At 57.4% G+C, this 21,199-nt stretch overlaps 8 protein-coding genes across 8 annotated transcripts; 5 read left to right on the top strand and 3 right to left on the bottom strand.

Annotated features, from left to right (window-relative positions):
* Nucleotides 1-568: 568 nt before the first annotated feature.
* On the bottom strand, nucleotides 569-2,316 carry B0I36DRAFT_317401 (PER1 protein). Its single transcript, XM_046153151.1, has 4 exons — nucleotides 2,029-2,316; nucleotides 1,820-1,868; nucleotides 969-1,716; nucleotides 569-872 (listed from the first exon to the last, which is right to left on the bottom strand). The coding sequence occupies exons 1-4, from the start codon at nucleotides 2,155-2,157 to the stop codon at nucleotides 809-811; spliced, it is 990 nt and encodes a 329-aa protein (XP_046015097.1). The 5' UTR covers nucleotides 2,158-2,316; the 3' UTR covers nucleotides 569-808.
* A 3,038-nt stretch (nucleotides 2,317-5,354) lies between these two features.
* B0I36DRAFT_317399 (Endoribonuclease L-PSP-domain-containing protein) lies at nucleotides 5,355-6,481 on the bottom strand. Its single transcript, XM_046153150.1, has 3 exons — nucleotides 6,162-6,481; nucleotides 6,086-6,099; nucleotides 5,355-5,988 (listed from the first exon to the last, which is right to left on the bottom strand). The coding sequence occupies exons 1-3, from the start codon at nucleotides 6,352-6,354 to the stop codon at nucleotides 5,668-5,670; spliced, it is 528 nt and encodes a 175-aa protein (XP_046015096.1). The 5' UTR covers nucleotides 6,355-6,481; the 3' UTR covers nucleotides 5,355-5,667.
* A 715-nt stretch (nucleotides 6,482-7,196) lies between these two features.
* On the top strand, nucleotides 7,197-10,261 carry B0I36DRAFT_86655 (glycosyltransferase family 39 protein). Its single transcript, XM_046163479.1, has 4 exons — nucleotides 7,197-7,392; nucleotides 7,481-7,767; nucleotides 7,840-9,475; nucleotides 9,532-10,261. The coding sequence occupies exons 2-4, from the start codon at nucleotides 7,528-7,530 to the stop codon at nucleotides 9,966-9,968; spliced, it is 2,313 nt and encodes a 770-aa protein (XP_046015095.1). The 5' UTR covers nucleotides 7,197-7,392; nucleotides 7,481-7,527; the 3' UTR covers nucleotides 9,969-10,261.
* Nucleotides 10,262-10,342: 81 nt separating this feature from the next.
* B0I36DRAFT_86660 (uncharacterized protein) lies at nucleotides 10,343-11,602 on the bottom strand. Its single transcript, XM_046163480.1, has 3 exons — nucleotides 11,421-11,602; nucleotides 11,126-11,337; nucleotides 10,343-10,981 (listed from the first exon to the last, which is right to left on the bottom strand). The coding sequence occupies exons 1-3, from the start codon at nucleotides 11,492-11,494 to the stop codon at nucleotides 10,554-10,556; spliced, it is 714 nt and encodes a 237-aa protein (XP_046015094.1). The 5' UTR covers nucleotides 11,495-11,602; the 3' UTR covers nucleotides 10,343-10,553.
* A 1,718-nt stretch (nucleotides 11,603-13,320) lies between these two features.
* On the top strand, nucleotides 13,321-13,860 carry B0I36DRAFT_346863 (uncharacterized protein; the record flags this gene model as incomplete). The annotated part of the gene is made up of 2 exons (XM_046156504.1): nucleotides 13,321-13,566; nucleotides 13,654-13,860. 2 exons carry the CDS (start codon nucleotides 13,321-13,323, stop codon nucleotides 13,858-13,860), a joined length of 453 nt encoding a protein of 150 aa, XP_046015093.1.
* Nucleotides 13,861-14,365: 505 nt separating this feature from the next.
* Nucleotides 14,366-16,103, top strand: B0I36DRAFT_86598 (uncharacterized protein). Its single transcript, XM_046163478.1, has 4 exons — nucleotides 14,366-14,670; nucleotides 14,744-14,834; nucleotides 14,915-15,079; nucleotides 15,146-16,103. The coding sequence occupies exons 1-4, from the start codon at nucleotides 14,567-14,569 to the stop codon at nucleotides 15,974-15,976; spliced, it is 1,191 nt and encodes a 396-aa protein (XP_046015092.1). The 5' UTR covers nucleotides 14,366-14,566; the 3' UTR covers nucleotides 15,977-16,103.
* A 1,183-nt stretch (nucleotides 16,104-17,286) lies between these two features.
* On the top strand, nucleotides 17,287-18,003 carry B0I36DRAFT_360450 (uncharacterized protein; the record flags this gene model as incomplete). Its single annotated transcript, XM_046158315.1, has 4 exons — nucleotides 17,287-17,408; nucleotides 17,542-17,604; nucleotides 17,702-17,829; nucleotides 17,900-18,003. The coding sequence occupies 4 exons, from the start codon at nucleotides 17,287-17,289 to the stop codon at nucleotides 18,001-18,003; spliced, it is 417 nt and encodes a 138-aa protein (XP_046015091.1).
* Nucleotides 18,004-19,817: 1,814 nt separating this feature from the next.
* Nucleotides 19,818-21,175, top strand: B0I36DRAFT_346860 (vacuolar membrane protein-domain-containing protein; the record flags this gene model as incomplete). The annotated part of the gene is made up of 2 exons (XM_046156503.1): nucleotides 19,818-20,360; nucleotides 20,444-21,175. The coding sequence occupies 2 exons, from the start codon at nucleotides 19,818-19,820 to the stop codon at nucleotides 21,173-21,175; spliced, it is 1,275 nt and encodes a 424-aa protein (XP_046015090.1).
* Between the last annotated feature and the right edge of the window lie 24 nt (nucleotides 21,176-21,199).

The following is a 21,199-nucleotide window of genomic DNA, read 5'->3' as shown; positions in this document are numbered from 1 at the left end:
GAAACCATTCTTCGTCACAACTCCGTCTCCTCCAATATACGGCTGGGCCATGCGGCGATACACCTCTTCCCCACGGCGGGCCCTCGTCCTCGGGAGTGCCGGGTAGAGTGCTTGGACTGACTGCGTGTGCACCGCCATGTGCCTGCCGCAGTCCTGGTCCCGCTCATGCCGGTGTCCCGAGGCGGGAGTTTCGTTGGGGGACAAGTTCAGGGTCCGATGGCTTCGGTGGGGATTTGTCGTGCTTATATCAACTTGGTTTCTGATTCCGGAGACAATTCTCGAGCCTTTTTTCTTCATTGTCTTTACGTCTCCTCTTCCGAGGAGATGAAAGTGGCTGGGATGAGAAGAAGTCTTCTTCCCCAAATACACTCACACTTTTTCACACGCCTTCCTCTCAAACAACTGGTGTACTCTCTGAACCATGACGAGACGACTGACTTGAGATCAGACTTTAGTAGACAGCCATTCATCCTGTCGTTGTGGTCAAGACAGTAGAAAGAAATCCGGTTTGTCTTTGGGTATAATATCGACATAGTACGAGTTAATAAATAATACTCAATTACAACATATAAAGTGAATATGCCATTGTTGGCTTTTTCCCTGTGTCCCCGTGCTCCCGGTCTTCTTCTTGCCGGAGCTGATGCGACCCGATCCCAAACTCCTGAAAATGCCAGCGGGTGGTAGTGATACATTGTACTGTAGGATAGTGTTGTGGGCAGAGATGCGGTGTCAATATGTCACGGCGTGGCAGCTTCCCACCCGTCGCTGCCGCAAACGCCGTTTGCCCGCCCACCGAGTGAGGGAGGGATCACGCCTTGGGCTTGGCGACCTTTGACTTGGCTATATCGTCCTCGGTGTCTCTGATCATGAAGCTGCCAGGCAAAAAAAATTGTAATTAGCCCCCCCGCCCTACCCGGAAAATCCATGCGAAGCAGGTTGAAGTTGAGGGGGGGGGTGTATAGACTCACTTGTACCACATGATGCAGGGAGGAATGGTGCCGAGATGCCACAAGCTGTGAGCGTCAAAGGCGCCCGCGAGGGGCGGGAAGTCGAGCAGCTCGAGGCCCATGACGAGCATGATCCAACTGACGATGAGGCCCGGCCAGACGGACCACCAGGCGTGCGTCTCGCGCCACTTGGCGACGCAGAAGCCGTACCAGAGCAGGTTGTGGACGAGCCCGACGGCGACGTTGGCGGCCATGTTGTACGTGTAGTCCCAGCGCCAGAACTTGAGGTACGAGACGTGCGCGGCGTACAGGGCCGCGCACAGGAGCGTCCACAGCCCGAGCAGCCTGGGGCTCTGGTCGAGGCGGGCCACGCGGACGAGGGCGTAGTACAGGCCGTACAGCACGCTGGCGCCGGCGGCAAAGTAGTCGAGCTGCTCGGTGGAGACAAAGTCGCGCGTGTGGAAGATGGCGCTGAAGACCCAGGACGCCGTGCCGAACCAAGCAAAGAGCACGTAGAAGGGCCGCAGCGGGTACGTCTTGGGCACATGCCTGCGGATCTTGGCGAGCCCTTGCTGGTGGGCGGCCAGGTTGCCCAGGCTGAAGAGCACGCTGAAGGGCTCCTGCATGCCGAGCATGCGGTTAAAGGGCCATTTGCCGTGGAACTGGGTGATCGGCTCGTTGCGGCCCACGCGGTGCGCGGTGATGATGTGTTGGCAGGCGTAGTCGCATTCTTGGGGGCACGTCCAGAGAAGGAGGCGGCGGTGGAGGGCTGCGAAGCAGGAAGGAAATTGGTCAGAACCCCAAAAGACACGCCGCGTGAATTGCGATGGAAGAGGAAGGCCTGGAGGAGAGGCGCTGGGCTTGGGACTGACGAATCTTGCTCGGGTTGGTCTTCGAATTGCAGTTGTCGCGTTCGCAAACCTAAGGGAGGTGGGAAGGAGAACCCGTAGTGGTTAGCTTCTTGGTTGTTCGGGCCGCTGGGAGACGACGTTACACAGCAGCAGCAGGAGGAGGAGGAGGAGAGGAGGAGCAGGAGCAAGCGACGAGTGGGAAGCTGCACGAGCAACTGGAGAGGACCTACATTGACACACTCGCGGAACTCTGGCAGCCTGTCGCCAAGGGACGCCTCTGCGGGTGTGGCGACAAGGCAGAGGACGACAACGAGCAGGACGGCCAGCCACGGCCGTCTCGACCTAAGGCTCGCAGCCATTGTTGGGATTGGGCGGCCCCCTTGCAGCGATCAGAGAGAGCTCGAGAGCTGGCGAGAAGGCGCGGAGAGCAACGATGTCGGGACACTTGGGGTTGGGTGAGGTAGGAGGTGAAGGATCGGGCACGGCCAAACCCGTCCACGGGAGCAGGACGGGGCAGGGCAGGGCAGGGCGGGTGGATGATCGTCAAGGTCGCTCTCCCTGCAGGGTGCTCGCCAGAGTAAGCGTATGCCTTAAGTTTTTTGAGCTCAGGGTCATCTCAGGGGGGACTAAGCCCCTAGAAGGCCTGCAAATTGCGGGGAACTGGGGTGCTCCTGGCCGCCGAGCCTGCGGGCTGTCAGCCCTGGAATTTGGAACCCCTTTGGAAGAAAGACGCAGCCGACCGCGTATCCCCCGCGTCTGCCAAGCACTTGTGACCAGCATCGGTCCCTACCGAGCCTTCACCACAGCGCTCTCCCTCGACAGAACTCGAGGGGCAGTCCTAGCCCGGTTGTGTAACATGAGAGACGACTGTACAGGGTCAACCGCCGTTTAGTCAACTTCTGGATCCCGTACGACGTAATTATCTTTCTGGCGGTCCCGTCCAGGACCATCATCCTGTGTTTCCGCCCATCAAACCTGACAGACACACTGTCATCACCACCTTCTATGTGCTGACTGGGCTGTAGCTCATGACTTTCTCAAACTTCCCCACAGCGTTCACCGAATGACGACCTGCGTGATGGGGAACCTCTTGACCCCATACTCAAGCTGGTTGGCTATGCAGAGCCCAATCCGCTTAAAGGTCCCATCACTTTGTTCCTCCAAAACCAGCATGTATCGCTCGTCGTTGACTCTTGTCACGGTGATAGCCATGCAGTTCCGCGACCGGTGACGATCCAGGTCGAGCACAACGACTCCCCATCCTCTGCTGCTACTTTCGATCTCATCCAAGTAGGCCAGCCCGCCCACATCGCCGTTCTCGGGGTGAGGCAGGTACCACATTCTCTCCGCCGGTGCCCTGATCGTGATACTGCCAGATGATTGGGGGCATGTCGGCTCATCCGCACCCCGTTCCATATCGACGTCCAAGATCTCCATCCACTCTGTTCCGCGTTCCGTCCGACGGGCAAAGTGGTCGATATGCCCGTCCAGGCTGGCCCAGCTCCAGCTCGGAGCGCGGTCTGGGGTGGACGGCAGGGCAAGCTGACTACAGACGTCGTGAGAAGCAGGTCCCCACGCCTTCCGACCCGGATAATGATCGTGGTGCGCGAGCCAGAGCAAGCCCCTGGCAAGGTCTTCTTTCCACAACCCAGCAAGGTACGTCGGCCGTGGCAGCGAGCTGTCTCCAGATTCGCAGAACTGAGCCGCCACGCCTGCTAGAGCAGGCAACTTGTCCCACGCAACGGTCAAGTTTCGGGTACTATACTCCTCCAGCAGACCATACCAGTCCTCCCAGTCCCGTTGCCCCGTGGCCAAGTTATGGCCCAGTCTCGCGCGTCGGTTGATGAACTTTCCCATAACGTGCTCCGTGGACCGACCGTCCACCTCTCTGCCATCCTCGCAGGTTAGAAGCCCCCGGCACTCCCAGAACATCTGCTCCTTGCCGAAGTGGAGAATCGCGTGGCCGAGCAGCCGCTCCTGCATGCACCAGCCCCGTGCCATCAGCGGGCACGTCTGTAGATATTCGTAGACCTCGGGGAACTGCTTCTGCACGGCGTACTCGTCGTTAATTTCGGCCAGGGGGACCCGATCTGGCAGCAAGAATCCCGCCGTGCTTGCCGGCGAGTCAAGTGCCGATATGACCACTTTGGCGCCTGCGTAGACCGAGGCCATCTGCGCCGCCTCGCGGGCCCAGTCTTGTGCCGAGTCCTGGATGATGCAGAGCGCGTCGATCCAGAGGTAGCGGATCCCCAAGGCCTTGGTGACACGAACGGCATGCTGAAAGTTGAGCGGCAGGCTGCCCACGTCCAGACCACCGAGACGTTCACTGTAATTCGCTTGCAATGTCCGTGCGGAAATCTCCCCTCCCCAGCAGTGGCTGAGAGCGGCGTACTCTCCCTCCTCCCCGGGAGATGTCTCGTAGATGGCGATGCTGTCCATGGCCCCTCCATCGAGATCCAGGATTCGAGTAGGCAGTGCGTACCTCTTGGGGTCGTCATACTTGACTTCGCACGGCCATCCATGGGACACCAGACAGTCCCGCCGCCACTTCGCAACTCTAGCGGCGATGTACTCGTCCGTCAGCGTCGAGGGGAGCGCGGGCGTCGGGTGGCTTCCGAGCAAGGCATCATCTGGCGGGGCTTTCCACCGGCGACGAGCAGGTTTCACCTCTTCGACCTGCTCCACGAGAGGTTCGAGCTGCTGCTGGCGACATATCCGGAAGGTATGTAGAGGTGTCGCGCCGTACGAGTCCGAACCCATGATCATCTTGCGCAGCCCTTTGCGGAAACCGGCCCGGAAGTGGCCCTTTCGGGAGTTGACGCCGATCCAGGCTTGCCCCCACCACGGATACAAGCCCAGCCAGCCCTGCGTTATGAGGTCACTGTCTTCTTCTTTGTCTTCTTCTGGTCCTGGGCCGTAGTACTTCTTCGGCGGCGGTACGTCCTTGCTGAGCTGCGAGAGATCGGCGTAGAGCACCCGGCACATGTCACAGTGCGCCGAGCTCTGCTCGAGCGCGGTCAGAGACTCGTGGTGACGGTAGCCGTCACCAAAGTCCCAAGAATCGTCGCCGGCAGGGACCCAATTGCTACCTGTGGGACGAGGGTTCTCGTCCCCAACCCGTAGCTGGCCGCTGTTGTAAGCGAGCAGATCTGTCACGAAGCCTCGGCATAAGGCGCAGAATTTCCCTTTGAAGGTGAGCTCGGCTGGCCTCGTCGCTGTTGTTCAGGATTGCGGTTTACAGAATCTGTGGAGGTTTCTCGGGCGTGGATGTCGGAGTGGACGATGGCCAGGCTGTAACGAAAGGAAAAGGGGAGTCTGGTGGCTTGTAGCTCTGTTGAGATATATGTGATTATGCAGATATCTTGTGGAGTCGTGAGAGTTGCAAGGGTCCAGTTTCTATCATCCTAGGAATCAATCGCTCTGGAGCAGGGATTCTGGCTGACGTTGTCGTCGGAAGCGTTCCTCCTGTTTGAGCCAAGAAACTATAATGTTTCAGACCTGGAAGTGTTTTAGTTTACGAAAAATGGACTGAGGACATGAAGTGCGTGTTGTTGCTCCTGAACAGGTTCTTGTGCCTTACGCAGTATACTTGGAGATTGTTGGACACGCAGCAAATATGTCAGCCCATGCTTTCGCGGAAGTGTTACTCTGCCGAACACGATCAAATCCAGACTCATGCTCCACCCACTATAAGGCGAGTTTCGTTACCATCATCTACGGCATATTGAGACTGGTCACTTCATGTACATCATGATTTATACTGTCTCGGGTGCTTCAAGTTGATCTTCCATTCGAGTGGTCTACTTTTTCTGCCGCAATGTGCTGCAGTTTTCGACAGCTCCCTTGCTTCTTATGACATGGACTCCCCTTTAAGGAAGGGCAATGACCTCAATCTCGACATCGACGTTCTTGGGCAGCTGCTTGACGGCGACGCAGCTGCGGGCGGGCTTGTGCTGGATCCACTTGGCGTACTCGGTGTTGACGTCGGCAAAGTTGGCCATGTCAGTGAGGAAGATGGTGACCTTGACGATGCGCTCGATGGACGAGTCTGCGGCCTCGAGGACGGCCTTGATGTTCTTGAAGACGGCGGCCGTCTTGTCGCCGATGGTGCCCTCTACGAGGTTGCCCTGCGCATCACACGGGATCGAGCCCGAGAGGTAGATCGCCGTCGGGGTCTTGATGGCGTGGGACTGTATATCACCAATGATAAGAGTCAGTAGTTGAAGACCTTTGTGTTCAGGTGGGAAGTTGTGAGTTGCGGGTGTCTAGCAGATGGGTTGTTCTTACGTAGGGTCCCAGAGCTAGAAGGATGATGATTAGCACAAGGGTTTTGAACCGATAAATAGGCTAGTGCAGAACATACCAGGGGCAGCCTCGCTGCTGTTGATGTGCGTGTAGTCGGCCATGGTGCGAGAGTGTTGCGGGTAAAGCTGTGCAGATTGAGGAGGACGTCGGGCAGGTGTTGTAGATGAAGGGACCAAGGGACGTGGGGTAGTAATGGCTGAAGCTCTGGCTAGGCTGGAGCGAAGAGAGAGGCTCCGAAAAGCGGCCCGCATGGTTGCTGTTCGTATGGACGGGGAGGTGGAGAGGGACGAGAGAGTCCCGGGTCAATTGGCAACGCGGAGCTGTTTTCTACTCCAGTATCGGAGCTTCAGCCTGCAATGCAGCTCCAACTGAGGGTTCTCGCGGTGCTGCCCCGGCTCCGGTCGGCCAGGGGAGGAACCCTCATGTTCAACGACGGACCTCCGCAGTTCGGCGGCGTGTGTTGCGGGGACAGTGCCGGTTGAGTTTCCAGCTGTGCCGTCCGCGCACCGAATGCTGCCCGTCGCACTGTACGGCGGTCCAGTCTGCCCATTGAGTTTGCTGCGTGCGCAGCCAAGGCGTCCTTTGAACACAGAGAGACCCCGGGTTGCAATAAAGTGCCCAGGCAGACCAGGCGGGTATGTCTTATCTCCAGTTGCCATCAACGGACACATCCCTCGACATCAAAAAGGTCTGCCCAAGTATTAGTTGACGATGATTGCAATGCGAAGGGCAGGGACCCGGGAACGTCCACGTCGATAGATCAGCCGCTAGCCCCTTTGACTTAGCGTGGGCCCGGTGCTCGAGAAATGCCACCCAGGTACCGGATACTTTCTAGAACAATAGGCCCCACGCGTCCCCTCGCTGCCAGTGGCTGCCGTGACGCGTATCGGGCTACAGCTGTGTGAACAAGTGGCCTGAAGCTCGACAGCTCCTCCAAGGGAGGTGGCCGTGGGACGCCGGAACCCTGCCGCCGCCCGCCAGGGCTAGAGGTCCCTCCCCTGCTTCCAGGCCCAGGACACCCTGTGCCACACTGTACTCCATAGGTGTTCAAGACTTGACGTGAGCTCACAACCCTAGCGCTGGCCAGACACCTGTCAAGGGATGGTGCAGCTCAAGCTCCAGCTACGAATAAGGAGACACGTCCAAATTTCTCCCCTTCTCCTCCTTTCCCAGTCCGCTGCTCGACGACCACGAGCTCACCACTGTACAGAGACGACCCTGCCCATCCCAGGTTGTCGTCAGGCTGGTGCATCCGCAGCGCCCTAGCCTCTCTTTCCTTTCATCCTTTCGTACGTCAATCGGCACCCTTCGCCATCCTGCTTCACCCCTCCCGCCACGGCACCCAATGCTAACGCCCACGGCTCTTCCCACCCACAGATTCCGATTCACTTTGTCTTCGACGCGGCCAAGCCTAGCCACTCGCCATGTCCTCTCCTCAGGGGAGCCTGCGCCAGCGCGGCGGCGTCACCAAGCAGAAGTCGGCGACGGACCTCAAGGCCGGCACAACCCAGACTGCCGTCACCGTCAAGGCGCCCGCCGGTCCGGCTTCTGACTGGGACTACAAGCTCGGCTTCATCATCATTACCGTACTTGCTTTCATTTCTCGTTTCTGGGGCATCAGCCACCCCGACCAGGTGGTCTTCGATGAAGTGCACTTCGGCAAGGTGAGCCATACTTCCACCACAACCTCCAATAGCCTCTCAATCCCAGGCTAACACATTGCCCACGATATCTAGTTTGCCTCGTACTATCTCGAGAAGACCTACTTCTTCGATGTCCACCCTCCCTTCGGAAAGCTGCTCTTTGCCCTTATGGGCTGGCTCGTCGGCTACGACGGCCACTTCCACTTCGAAAACATTGGCGACTCCTACATTGTCAACAAGGTTCCCTACGTTGCGTTCCGTGCGCTACCTGCCCTCCTCGGCTCTCTGACCGTCTCCGTCACGTATCTGATCATGTGGGAGTCTGGCTACAGTCTCCCGGCTTGCATTGTCGCCTCTGGGCTCGTCCTGCTCGACAATGCCCACATTGGCCAGACCCGCTTGATCCTGCTCGATGCCACGCTCATCTTCGCCATGGCATGCAGTCTGCTTTGCTACATCAAGTTTTACAAGTTGCGCCACGAGGCCTTCAGCCGCAAGTGGTGGAAGTGGCTCATCCTGACTGGTTTCGCGCTCTCTTGCGACATCTCGGTCAAGTACGTTGGTCTCTTTGCCTTCGTCACCGTCGGCTCCGCTGTCATCATTGACCTGTGGGATCTGTTGGATATCAAGCGTGTTGGCGGCGCGCTCAACCTCAGGGAGTTTGCCAATCACTTCATCGCGCGTGCCGTGGGCCTCATCATTGTTCCTTTCCTCTTCTACCTTTTCTGGTTCCAGGTCCACTTCGCTATCCTGAGCCGCTCCGGCCCCGGTGACGATTTCATGACCCCCGAGTTCCAGGAAACCCTCTCGGACAACGTCATGCTCGCCAACTCCCTAAACATTGAGTTCTACGACACCATCACGCTGCGCCACAAGGAAACCAAGGCATACCTGCACAGCCACGAGGCCAAGTATCCTCTTCGCTACGATGATGGCAGAGTTTCCAGCCAGGGTCAGCAGGTCACTGGTTACCCTTTCGATGACCTGAACAACCACTGGCAGATTCTTCCCGCTGTCAACGATGGAGTGATGGGTAGACGTGTCAAGAACCACGACCTCGTCCGCCTTCGTCACACCGTCACCAACACCGTCCTTCTCTCGCATGACGTTGCCTCTCCTTACTACCCGACCAATCAGGAGTTCACCACCGTCTCAATGGAGGATGCCTATGGCCCGCGCGCAAACGACGCGCTCTTCGAGATTCGCATCGAGCACGGCAAGCAGAACCAGGACTTCAAGAGCGTGGCCAGCCACTTCAAGCTCATCCACAACCCCAGCAAAGTTGCCATGTGGACACACACCAAGCCTCTGCCTGAGTGGGGCCACAAGCAGCAGGAGATCAACGGCAACAAGCAGATCGCGCCGAGCTCCAATGTCTGGCTTGTTGAGGATGTTCCTTCTCTTCCTGCGGATTCCCCTCGCCGCGTCAAGGAGGAGAAGAAGGTCAAGACTCTTCCCTTCCTTCGCAAATACTTTGAGCTGCAGCGGTCCATGTTCTGGCACAACAACCAGTTGACGAGCAGCCACCCCTACTCGAGCCAGCCTTACCAGTGGCCGTTCTTGCTCCGTGGTGTCAGCTTCTGGACCCAGGCCGACACCCGCCAGCAGATCTACTTCCTTGGCAACCCCATTGGCTGGTGGATCGCTAGCAGCTTGATTGCCGTGTACATTGGTATCATTGGTGCCGACCAGATTTCGCTCCGCCGTGGTGTCGATGCTCTTGACCACCGTAAGCTTCTCTCGAAATGCTCGCTGTCTTGGAAATGCATGCTAATCTTCTGATAGGCACTCGTTCTCGGCTGTACAACTCGACCGGTTTCTTTTTCCTTGCGTGGGCAACCCACTACTTCCCTTTCTTCCTCATGGGTCGCCAGCTCTTCTTGCACCACTATCTTCCTGCCCACTTGGCCTCTTGCCTGGTTGTTGGCTCTCTTGTGGAATTCGTCTTCAACACCGAGTCTACTTTGGCTGAGGAGACCGTCTTCGTCGAGAAGCTGGGCAAGAAGGTGCGCACCAGTGGTCCCCGCCGACATGTGACCGCCAAGGAGCGCTTCGCTGGTCAGAGCCAGGCTCCCGCCTGGATCGCTACTGGAGTCATCTTGGGCCTGGTTCTGGCTGGCTGGTACTTCTTCCTGCCACTGACTTACGGGTACCCTGGCCTGAGTGTCGAACAGGTCCAGGCCCGCAAGTGGCTGGGCTATGACCTTCACTTTGCTAAATAGATGGCAGAGTCAAGACAAATTCGAGACACAGAATTCTCTAAAGGAGACAAAATGGGTGTAGCTCTATAGGGCCTGGTTGGCGGATACCGGGAATAGGTCGGCGCCATGGTTTTGATGACCTGGGTTGAGGTTATTTTGTGATTTAGATAAAAGACATGGCACATGACGCTCCAGGCGCTAGACGCTTGGCACTGTAATACATCTCATATCGGATCTATCGTGAAGCTCTAATCTCATTGTGCATTGAGCGCCGAGTCAAGGTCTGTCGTGTGCCCAGGGTTTTTTGTGAGCTCGAGATCCGCCATCAGCCGAGCTCGTGTGAGCGCTGATTGAGGAATGTGCGGCGAGTATGTGAGCAAACGGCTTCTGTTTCTACGACGCGGTGTTTTGCAAGCTGGTATATCTAGGTAGTTAGGTACTTTTCATGGGGTGCCGCCCCAGTCACCGCAACACAACAGGTTTGCGAGCAATTTCCATCCTGAACTCCGAACGTTTGCCACCTAGACCCGGCTCTCTCTCCCGCTCTCGCTCTCTCTCTTTCTCCTTGCTCACCGAACGCAATCCTCCTCCGCTCACGTTCTTCTTCTAAGTCTCGGCGAACGAGTAAGCGCCCTTGGACGCCTCGACGGGGATCTCAATCTTTCCCTCCTCAATCTCCTTGCCGTCCACCTTGATTCCCGCGCGCATGACGTCTCCGGGGACGACAGGGCCGACGCCCTTGGGGGTGCCGGTGAGGATGATGTCGCCCTTGTGGATGGTCATGACCTTTGAGATGTCGCTGAGCATCTGGGGGATGCGGAAGAGCATGAGGTTGGTCGAGTCGGACTGCTTGGTGGCGTCGTTGACGGTGAGGTAGAGCTCGGCGTTGTGCGGGTCCGGGATGGCCGACTTTGGGATCACGTTGGACATGGGCAGGAACGTGTCGAAGCCCTTGGCGATGGACCAGGGGAGGCCCTTCTTCTTGGCCTCGTTCTGGACGTTGCGAGCCGTCATGTCGATACCGATTGCGTAGCCTGTTTTTGATTGCGAAGAGGTGGTGGTTTTAGTTTTATGGAATATTACGCCCTGCCTCACAGACAAACACACCCGAGACATCTGTTGATTCCACGAATTGGGGTTCTTGGGAGGAGGCTATATGTGTGGGCGGGAACACATACTCTCAATGGCATCCAGGGCACCTTGCTCGTCAGAGGCGTCGAGGTCGCGGACCTCCTTGCCCATGATGAGGGCGAGCTCGACCTCGTAGTGGACGTCGACGCCGTTGGGGCAGATGACAGGGCCAGCGCCGGGGGCTACGATGGACGAGGTCGGCTTGAGGAAGAAGAAGGGCTGTTTCGGGCGGGCGCTGTTGAGCTCGGTGATGTGGTCGCTGTTTGCGCCATGATCGGGAAAAAGATGTCAGATGTGGTCGTCCGAGAAGCCATCCCTTTGGGGAAGCAGGGAGAGACTCACGCATAGTTGCGGCCGATGCAGACGACCTTGCCTGCGTTCTTGAAGGAGGCGGCGTCGGTGATGGAGCGCGACATGATGGTGGTGTGCTTGAACTGGCGCGGGGTTTAGTGGTCGATTTTCCCCCCAAGGCGGGTAAGTCTGCGATGTGGACAGCAGGAGGACGACGACGACTCACGGAGGTGGTAGAGCGGGAGCCGAGACGGAGCAGTGGAGAAAACCGGGAGGCCATTGTTCTTGGGAACAGCAATTGGAGCAATTGGGCAAAAAGAACAACCCGCGACAAGTCACAGGTTAATTCGCAGCAACACAGTCGAGGATTGGGGGGTCGAGGAGAAGTGGGCTATGAGGGGGTCCATCGGGGGGTCTTCCGAGATTCGGCGGAGGGAGCTGGAGCGAGGCCGAGCCGCTGACGCCGAGCTGCGGTTCCGTGCCCTGCCCTATGGGTGCCTTGTCAATGGCTGTCGCATACATACAAGTAAGTGGGCTTCCCCAGAGATATTACTGCCGTCGGGTGCTGGGTGCGGGCCCGGCGCTGGCGACCGTCCGAAGCCGGCGCCGGGTCCGTCCGGGCTGCTGGGTTACTCACGGCGCGGTTGCTCATATATCTTTCTCAACACCTGCACAAAACATGCCTGCCTTTCCAGCGACGAGGCAGTGTAAGGCAGCAACAGACGTGGCGTAGCCATGCTCATGCCACTCATTGCACTCGACTGCTCAGCACAACGAGTTCTTTTGTGGCGCCGTCCGTGTAGACGCGAACGAAATGACAGCAACGGCAGTCTACACTTGTACCCGCGCATAGCAGTCTGGTGCTCAAGCACTGGGTGCTTCTGGGTGCTGTCATAGGTCTTGTAAGCAGACGATCAGCTCCCTCGCTCTCTCAAACACACGCCCACGCAATATCGTACCGGCGTCCGCTGTTCCTGGGGACAGAAGTCATCATCACCACCGAGTTACTTTAGACGCGCCAATCAGTGCCCAGCGCAGCCCTCCAACAGACACAAACTCTAGCCTGCAGCAGTGGAAGAAACAGAGTAGTCTGCGGGGAAAGGGAAAACCGGATACCAAGGAGCTTCGTGGAAGATGACGTCCACTCAGTCATAGCTTCCCATGGCTTGTATAGACCGCCAGAGAGCCCTTGGCGCCAACCCGTAGCGGTTACAACCTGGCCGACGATGTGCAAGTGGGCATATCGAGGTTCATGAAGTGGCTCGCAGAAAGTGCTCGTCTGCCAAGGACGGCCACAAGGCCAGGCCAGCTGATCATACACTCTTTGGACCAAGTGCCCTTGACCTTGCGGGGTTGCCTCGCATAGCTGTGGGCGGTTAGGCTGCACTACCTGCATTCGCGAGTGCTTACCATCCCGAAACCCAGCGCTCCAGGGCGTCCCGCTGCAAGGTCGAGGTGTGTCGAGCTGGCCTGGAACGACCTTCCCCAGAAACTGGGCGGGGCTGGATGGTCAATCCGTCCCTTCAGGCAGCTTGGGTAGGATCTTGTTCCCCACGCCCTGCAAGCGGCCATCTGCCCGACCGCCATCCGCCCGACCGCCCACAGTGCTCTAAGAGCTAGCCCTAGAGCTGCTCCACGCCCAGCAGGGATCATCCCCTCTCCACTCTCTCAAGATTCCTGGCTTCAAACTACATCATCCGTCCCTAATTCCACGGCACCGCCATCGTCGCGCCCACCTCCGTCAACACCCTGATCCGACAATACAAGCATCACGTTCCAGCATCGCTTCTACGCACACAGTCGTCCATAACATCATAACACATTGTGCCACGGAGCGCACCGTCGCCATGGAGGCCCTACAGCTAGCTCAGATGCTAGCCGACCTCAACGACCTCCAAGCAGCCGTACGTACACGTGCTGCTCGAACTCTTCTCACTCTGGCGCTGTACTGATGGTTCGTTCTTTATTTCAGCAAGACCAGGACGCCGCCAAAGCCCTCGTCAGCGCCAACAAGACCCTCGATCGCAGGGAAGATGTCCAGCCTCCACCACGCAGCTCCGGCGGTGCGCCAGCCTCAAACAGCACCCGCAGAATGACGGACAAATTTGGCCGTCGAATCATCTCACCACCAATCTCGAGGACAAACTCGGCTGTCTCAGGCACGCCATCCTCCGCGCCAGGCACCCCGAGGGACGAGGTATGCGCTCTCTCTCGTCCTCCTTGCCTCATGGTGTCCTCAACCAGTGGTTGCATGTGGCTAACATGGTCATCTTCGTCACAATAGAGCGCCGCCGACACAGACATCGATCGAGCATCGACATTGCTCTCGCTTTACGAGCTCCGTGCTAAAGTCAGAGAGCAAAACAACAGCAGCCTCGTCAAGGCACGTGAGAAGGTCAACGCCCTTGCTGCGAAACAGCAGGGGTATGGAAATCCAGACCGGAAAAGGGCCAGCACTGACTTTGCCAGCCGCTTCACGTACCCCAAGTGAACCGGCATCCAACCGCACACATCATGGTCATCTTTCTTCCTTTTAAGCCGGCGTTTTCTGTGGACTTGTCAGGGAAAGCGGGCGGACACGAATTATGTTTTGGTATTGCTCTAAAAGTTTGGCGTTGGGACGGGTCTGCAGCGCACAGGTTTCATTATAGCTCTGGCAGCTCGAAAATTTACCTCCACGTCTCGAGGATGGCCTCGCTGTGGTTCTAAAGGCGATCGCGGTCTACTTTGGTAATCAGCCAGCAGGCGTAATGGCATCGATGGAGGTAATGCTCTTCAGGCGCTCTCCTTGGTTTCGAGAGCGGACCTATATAGCCACGAATGACGTTTTTGCTCTGGGCGAGCCATTTGTATTCTACTGCGAGTTTTGAAAGACTATCGAGATGAGAGTTGCTTTGTGCGCTGCCCAGGTGGGCAGCTTTACACGTGCAGGATGCTGTTCATATTAGCGCTCGGGGCAAAGCGCCCGCTGGTGGACCCACCAACCGGTCCCGCTAGCCACTTTCTACAGCGATCTCCCCGACGTCACGCTTTTCCTCACGCAGCAACTGCGCACCTCTTCACACCGTGCCTCCCCCACGAGAAGACGCGTCGTTGACAGCTCAATTGCTTCACGGCCTCCCTCCCGCTCGGTCACCACCGCCCCTACACGACACATCAACGTCGGCCGCTTGATATTCTGAGGACAAACAGCTGCCATGGCGTCCAGCGTCGACGCCAAGCTTCTTCGAGCTACAAAGTTCCCTCCAGAGTTCAATCAGAAGGTCGACTTTCAGAAGGTTAACCTCCAGGTCATGAAGAAGTGAGCAACCAAGCGCAAACAGAACACAGATACTTCTTGTAAGCACATCAGATCGTGCTGACTCTAGGAACAGATGGATCGCCAGCAGGATCTCGGAGATCTTGGGAGCCGAAGACGATGTCGTCACTGAGCTCTGCTTCAATCTCATCGAGGCCGGCCGATATGTACGTTGTGGATCCAAGAGCCCAATACGCTTCTGTCTATCAAATCGAACAAAACGCTGACCCTGGCCTCCCTTGTGCAGCCAGACATCAAGGCAATGCAGATTCAACTTACCGGCTTTCTCGACAAAGACACTGCACCGTTTTGCTTGGAGCTGTGGAAGCTGTGCCTCAGTGCCCAGTCGAGTCCTCAGGGAGTGCCAAAGGAACTGCTGGAGGCCAAGAAGCAAGAGCTGATTCAAGAAAAGGTGAGTGCTCATGCCCAAGCGCTCCACAACCACATGTTCCGAGCTGATTTCTTGTTGTTAAAACAGCTGGATGCCGACAAAGCCGCTGAAGAATCACGAGCCCGACGGGAGTTTCAAGACCGACGCGATCGCGAGCTCTCAGATGTTCGCGACCGCGAACGACGCGACCGTGGCTTTCGAGGTGGCCGTGGCGACAACTGGCGAGGACGAAGAGGTGGGGACAGGTTTGATGACCGCCGAGGAGGGGGTTTTGGTAGAGGTCGCGACCGGTCCAGATCTCCCCCGAGTCGAGCCAGGGACGCCTATCGTGGAGATCGTGATCGGTACATTCCAAGTGGGCGCCGGGGCGGTCGTCCAGGTGGTGGGCGGGGACGATCGCCCTCACGATCAGTATCGTCTCACTCGAGAAGCTCAGTATCGCGGTCGCGCTCACGATCGTATTCCCGCTCGCCTTCACGGTCAAGGTCACGGTCAGGCAGCCGCTCTGACGCAAGGCGGCGCCGGACTCGGTCCCCTCCACCGCGGAAGCGGTACAGATCAGGCGACCGCGGTAGAGGCCAGAGATCGCGCCGAAGAAATACATCATCCTCTGCCAGCAGATCAGTCTCCAGAAGCAGCAGGTCGCCCTCCCCTGCAAACAAAAGACGCAGGGTCTCTCCAAGCAGATCGAGAACGCCTCCACGAAGGCGCCACAGGCGACCATCCAGCCGTTCACGCTCACGGTCGCGTTCCAGGTCAGCGTCTCGCGCTTCAGCTCGGGATACAAAATTGCAGCAGGACCGCGCAGCTAGAGAGTTGATAAGCCGCAGCCCGTCCCGCGACCGCAGCGGTAGGCTACGGCGTCCTACCTCTCGCAGTCGGAGCGTTTCCAGAACCGGCGATGGCCATAGTCGCTGAAGGAGACAGAAGACCAATGGTAGCCAGCGTCGTACTTTGTCGTGCCCCTGCCAGACAAAGACACATCGAGTCATTTGGCATGCAGAGAGCACATTCCCTTCCCTCTTGGTAAACATGATGCTCTGACTGATCTGTTTGAAGGGCGAAGAGCAGGCACGTCGTAACTTGACGTTTGGGCTCGTGTGGAGGGTATATTGCGGCTCATTATATCCGACAATGCCGCTGGACCAATCTGCGACCCATAAAAGAGATAAATGCGCAGAATGGAGGCGCTGTATGGGAAGACTGGCGAACACTCAAGAATCCTCAACTTGGAGCTGGTCACACGATCTGAAAGGCTAATAACACACTTCTGGTCAACAGATTCAATGCTCCTGTCTCGTCTCTTGCCCTTCCGTAAGGCGCCACAAAGTTCAGTCTGTTCCGGGCGACCCGAGGTCAGTCATGTCACATTTGCTCTTTACCTATGACTTCTTGTATTTCGGGCCAAGCAGCACCGATTCGGACATAACGCAGCGGCTGTGCTCCCCGTAACTGGAAAAGCCAGCTCACAAAAGAATATAAATCTCCATTACGCACTCCTAGAAGCATCGGGTTCGTGAGTGAAGGCACTTGTGTGATCATATGGATGATGGTTGTCCTTCTATGGGGGAGCGCTTCGTTCTAGAAGGGCATGCAGATTGGATGTCGCCGGCCGAACAACATTGGAATGCTTGGAGCGAGCACTCGGAGGTCCGCCAAGGCCGAAGGCGTGCTGTGACTGTGTCACGTGGATCCACTATTTTGCGGGGAAGTGCATGACAAAGCGGAGACGATTGGCGGCACTTGGCGGCTCGCGGCCAAACACCGCACAGTACAATGTACTCCTGGGCCACACGTACCCCTAGCTGCCACCTGCAAAGTCCCGGCGAGAGCTGGCAATGGAGGCGGCAGGCTCCGGTCAGTCCGCCCAGCCGACAGCGCATGTGTGTGGAGCCCTGGTGGATGCCTGCCCGCCTGCCTGTCCAGGTGGTGCGTGGTTGCCCGTCGCCTCACCTTGAAGTCCTGGACTCCCAATTGCACGCCTCTCCTCCGTCTTCAATCCCAATCAAACCACCCATCCTGTCACCCGCCGCCATCCTGGCCGTCTCCCCAGATCGCCAAAACCCTTCGAAATCATCTCTCCCGAGACGTCGCATCATCTACTCCTCATCGAGATATGAGTCGATCCGGCAAAATTGCCCCCGAGCAGTTACCGTACGTTCTTTTACTTGCCCTTTCGCGTACGGACCTGCGCGGTCGAACGGCCCGGGCACACGGGCTTCAGTCCAATGTCTCCTGCCGCCAAGACCCCCATCCACGTATACCCTCATGCGCAATATATCGCGAAGCTTGACATTCTGGTGCTGACTTTTCTGCCGCCGATCAGGATCCTATTCGTCAAGAACCTCAAGTATGTTTTTGCCGCTTGCTCGACTCCCTGTCACCCATCGACACCATACCTCAATTCCTTCCCACGTCGATCGGCCGAGCTCGTCACCATCATACGACCCCGTTCGTGACACATGACTGACTTGCATCGATAGCTACGACGTTGACTCAAAGGCGCTTTGGACGCTCTTTGACCCGAACCAGGAGCGCATTGTTCGGTATGCCAGTCCAGCCTCAGCCCCTGACATCAAGCCGTCTGCTGTATCAGACGTCGTCTTACATGACAATAAACTAATTCGCTGTTTTGACCTCTAGCCAAATTCGACAGGGTATCTCTGTCGACTCCCGCGGCACTGCCTATGTCGTCTTCTGGAATGTAATGGACGCGAAGAACGCGCTTGATAAGCTGAATGGCTTCAACTTTCAGAACCGGTACCTCGTGGGTGAGTCGCCTGTGTCTGAATCCCGCAGGACGAGATTGGCAGCAGGCACATTCACTGACACTGGACGTAGTACTGTGGCACCAGCCAGAGAAGACCCTTCGGTCAAAAACGGACGAGATCTCCATGCGCCGGGAACAGTTAGCGCAGCTCAAGCAGCAGCATGGTATCGATTGACAATCCGACGGGTCTGTAGACAGACTCCAGGCCAATCGCTCTAGCGTTGCGTCTGCAGTCCCGTCGTCTTCTTCCACCAGAGGCTCTCGCGCGAGCCCTGTCGCCGCTACGATATCCATCAAACAGAGCGGAGCCGCGCCGTCCACCACGGCGCCGAGGCAGATTGCCTCGCCAAGGTCCATGAGGAAGGGCTCGTCGGATAGTGGCGGTGGATCCCCACGTAAGGTCATGTTTGACCTGGTGCGAGGAGTTCTGCCTCACAGGTCTGACAAGCTCGTCATGGCTTGACATCACCATCACTCATAATGCTCAAGCCATGTCATGGACGCTCGCTCACTAAACTCGAAGCGAACACACTCGCCCGGACTTTCATTACTGGCTCGGGTCATCTGAAGTCTGCATTGTTCCATTATTTCATGTCGACCATCCCCTACTTCGTTTCAAACCTTTTTTTGGGAGGACCATGGTCAGCACCAGATACGACAAAACGGCATCGACCAGTACTTTTCCTAATGGACGATGATCATCTATCTACCAGGTGGCAGCCAACCTGTCTTGACTTGCCACATCTGCCATGATATACACCTGGTCCATACTCAATCCTTTCACAATGGTTATTTTATGGAATGCCCGATTGTGGCATTTATCAACAATATTGTCAACAGTTTCGAGATTCGCCCGCATCAGTCCGTAAGACAGCTTGCCCAAAATTGGGGCTTCCAGGGGGGCGATGGCAGCGCGCCGATGCTCTATCAGCCGAGAATGAAATCAAGTTACCCAGGACAGAGAAATTACATCTGTGTGTAGGCGATTGAAGTGCATGATTACAAATGATTGTGCCCCGGGTGACTTGTTTCCTGGCCGAGACGATTCAGTGAGCGACCCACGGTGCAAAGACTGTTGTTGCTCAGGGCTGCTCAGTGGACACTATGCGGAGCGTGCAACTAATCAAGATGCCTGTGCCTCAAGTCGAATCATTTGGGGAGAGTGGTGTTGAGTGTCAAAGACATGGGGCCTTGACTTTGACTAATAAATGCTAGCGCAACTGCCGACTGCCCTGGCCTTTATACAGTCTGTGCAGGAAGCCCGAAATGCATGTTCTCGGCTGCAACATTGTCGGCGGGGTTGGAAACTCACGGCTGGGTGGATGCGGGCTTTTAGGCCTTCTGCCGTCAAGTAACATGGCCAGAAAGATGCAGAGAGCACAAGTGGTGACGAGCCAGTCAGTAACGCGGCGCCTTGGGGGCGGTAGGCAGTGCTGTCCAGGTCACCTGGACCCGCCTAGACTAGAGTAGATGACCACACGGGGCAGCCTGCGGCCGCCACTGCCCAGGGACTGATTAGCGAGGCCACCTCCGTAGACCTCCTCCGCGTTTCAACTTCCGCCTGGCGACTCTGCTCATGTGCCTGCGCCCTTTCGCGTCGTGATATTTGCACTGACATAGCAACCTGACGCTCACTTGTCTTTGTTGCCCATCTGCGGACCTGTAACTGAGCTGCAAAACCCCCGTGCTTCGGCAGCTGCGCAAAGCTCAAAGACTGTTTCTCGCCCCTCCGCCTTTGTACCATCGTCGATCGATCGCCGTCAGCTGTCCTAGATTCGCCTCCAGGGTTCAATACCGGGATCTCGTCGGCACTCTTCTCGATACTTTAGAACCTCATCACAGTCCCCCCCCCCCCCCCCACCAATCTCACAACTGGGCTCGCGAGCGTGCGAACGCCGCTCTTCACAGTGCCTCCTCCCGACAGTATGCAAAGGTAGCCGCCGGCCCCAATTCTAAGACACGCCGAAACCGTCGCCGTCCCGAGGCAGCATGTCGGCCTTGACTGCAGCGCTCGAAGCCGCTGCTTCGTCCTCCCTTGCCGCTGCCACGACAGCGGTCGCAGCAACCGCCGCAGCGATAGCAGCCGCCTCTTCAACCACATCACCCACAGCAACATCCATACTCGACGACTCAATAGCCATGGGCTCCGCGGCGGGACCTACATCCTCCTCGGGGGGCTCAGAGGATGGGGAGTGCCGACTGCTCGGACCCTTTGCGCTCATCATCCAGATGGCCCTAGGCGGCCTGGCGCTGCTCTCCCTCGTGTACAAGCGCTACCGCGAACGGCCCCAGCGGCCCGTCAAGATCTGGTTCTTTGACGTGTCCAAGCAGGTCGTCGGCAGCGTCCTCGTGCACATCGCCAACGTCTTCATGTCCATGCTCACCAGCGGGCGCTTCAGCGTCAAGGTCGCGCCGCCCGTCACCGTGCAGACGGCCGCCGCGATGTTGCTGCGGCGGGCTGTGACGGGTCGAGATGACGATACCTACACGCCGAATCCTTGCTCCTTTTATCTGCTCAACCTTGCTATAGACGTGAGTTCTCCAGACCTTGCAGTCCGTCTATTCTTCCATATATGGGCCCTGAGCTAATGGTTGTCTTTTTCTTCTCCGCCTAGACCACGCTCGGCATTCCGATTCTTCTCGTCCTTCTCAGAATCACGACCGGTCTTGTCTCGTACACTCCGCTCGGCAAGCCCATCGAGTCGATCCAGTCAGGCCACTATGGCTCCCCCCCGAGAGCAGTGTGGTGGCTCAAGCAATCCTTCATCTACTTCTGCGGGCTTTTCGGCATGAAGGTCTGCGTGCTCCTCATCTTCCTAATCCTCCCTTGGATCGCGCGCGTGGGCGACTGGGCCCTCGGCTGGACAGAGGGCAACGAGAAGCTCCAGATAGTGTTTGTCATGATGCTCTTCCCGCTCATCATGAACGCGCTGCAGTACTACATCATCGACAACTTCATCATGGAGAAGGATCATGCCGGACATGGGGCGCACAGGCGCCTGCCTGGAGAGGAGCATGAGCCGTTCACGAACGAGCTCACGGACAGCGAGGATGAGCACGAGAGTAGCGAGGACGACGACGACATGGCAAGCGGCAGTGACCAGAGCGTCAAAATGTCCCGCTCGAGGTCCTCTTTGCTGACCCAGGGCAAGAACAACGCCGCCTCGGCCACCACCTCCGCCAGCCTCGGCGGTGGCGCCGGCACGAGCAGCAAGAACAAGAAGAACAACAGCGTGGTACAAGAGCGGAATGAATACGATCCAGATCTGGATGGGCAGACAGTCGTCGGGAGCACATCGAGCCGCCGCGAGGCCAAGCTGCCGAAAGAGCTGCTCCCTCACGAGTGAGCCCGATGGTTTTTTTTGCTGGTC

This window comes from Microdochium trichocladiopsis (genome assembly GCF_020744255.1).
Source record: "Microdochium trichocladiopsis strain MPI-CAGE-CH-0230 chromosome Unknown B0I36scaffold_3, whole genome shotgun sequence".
In the NCBI taxonomy this organism is placed as follows: domain Eukaryota; kingdom Fungi; phylum Ascomycota; class Sordariomycetes; order Xylariales; family Microdochiaceae; genus Microdochium; species Microdochium trichocladiopsis.
The sequence above is the reverse complement of the archived record's forward strand: the minus strand, read 5'-3'. Positions and strand labels throughout refer to the sequence as shown.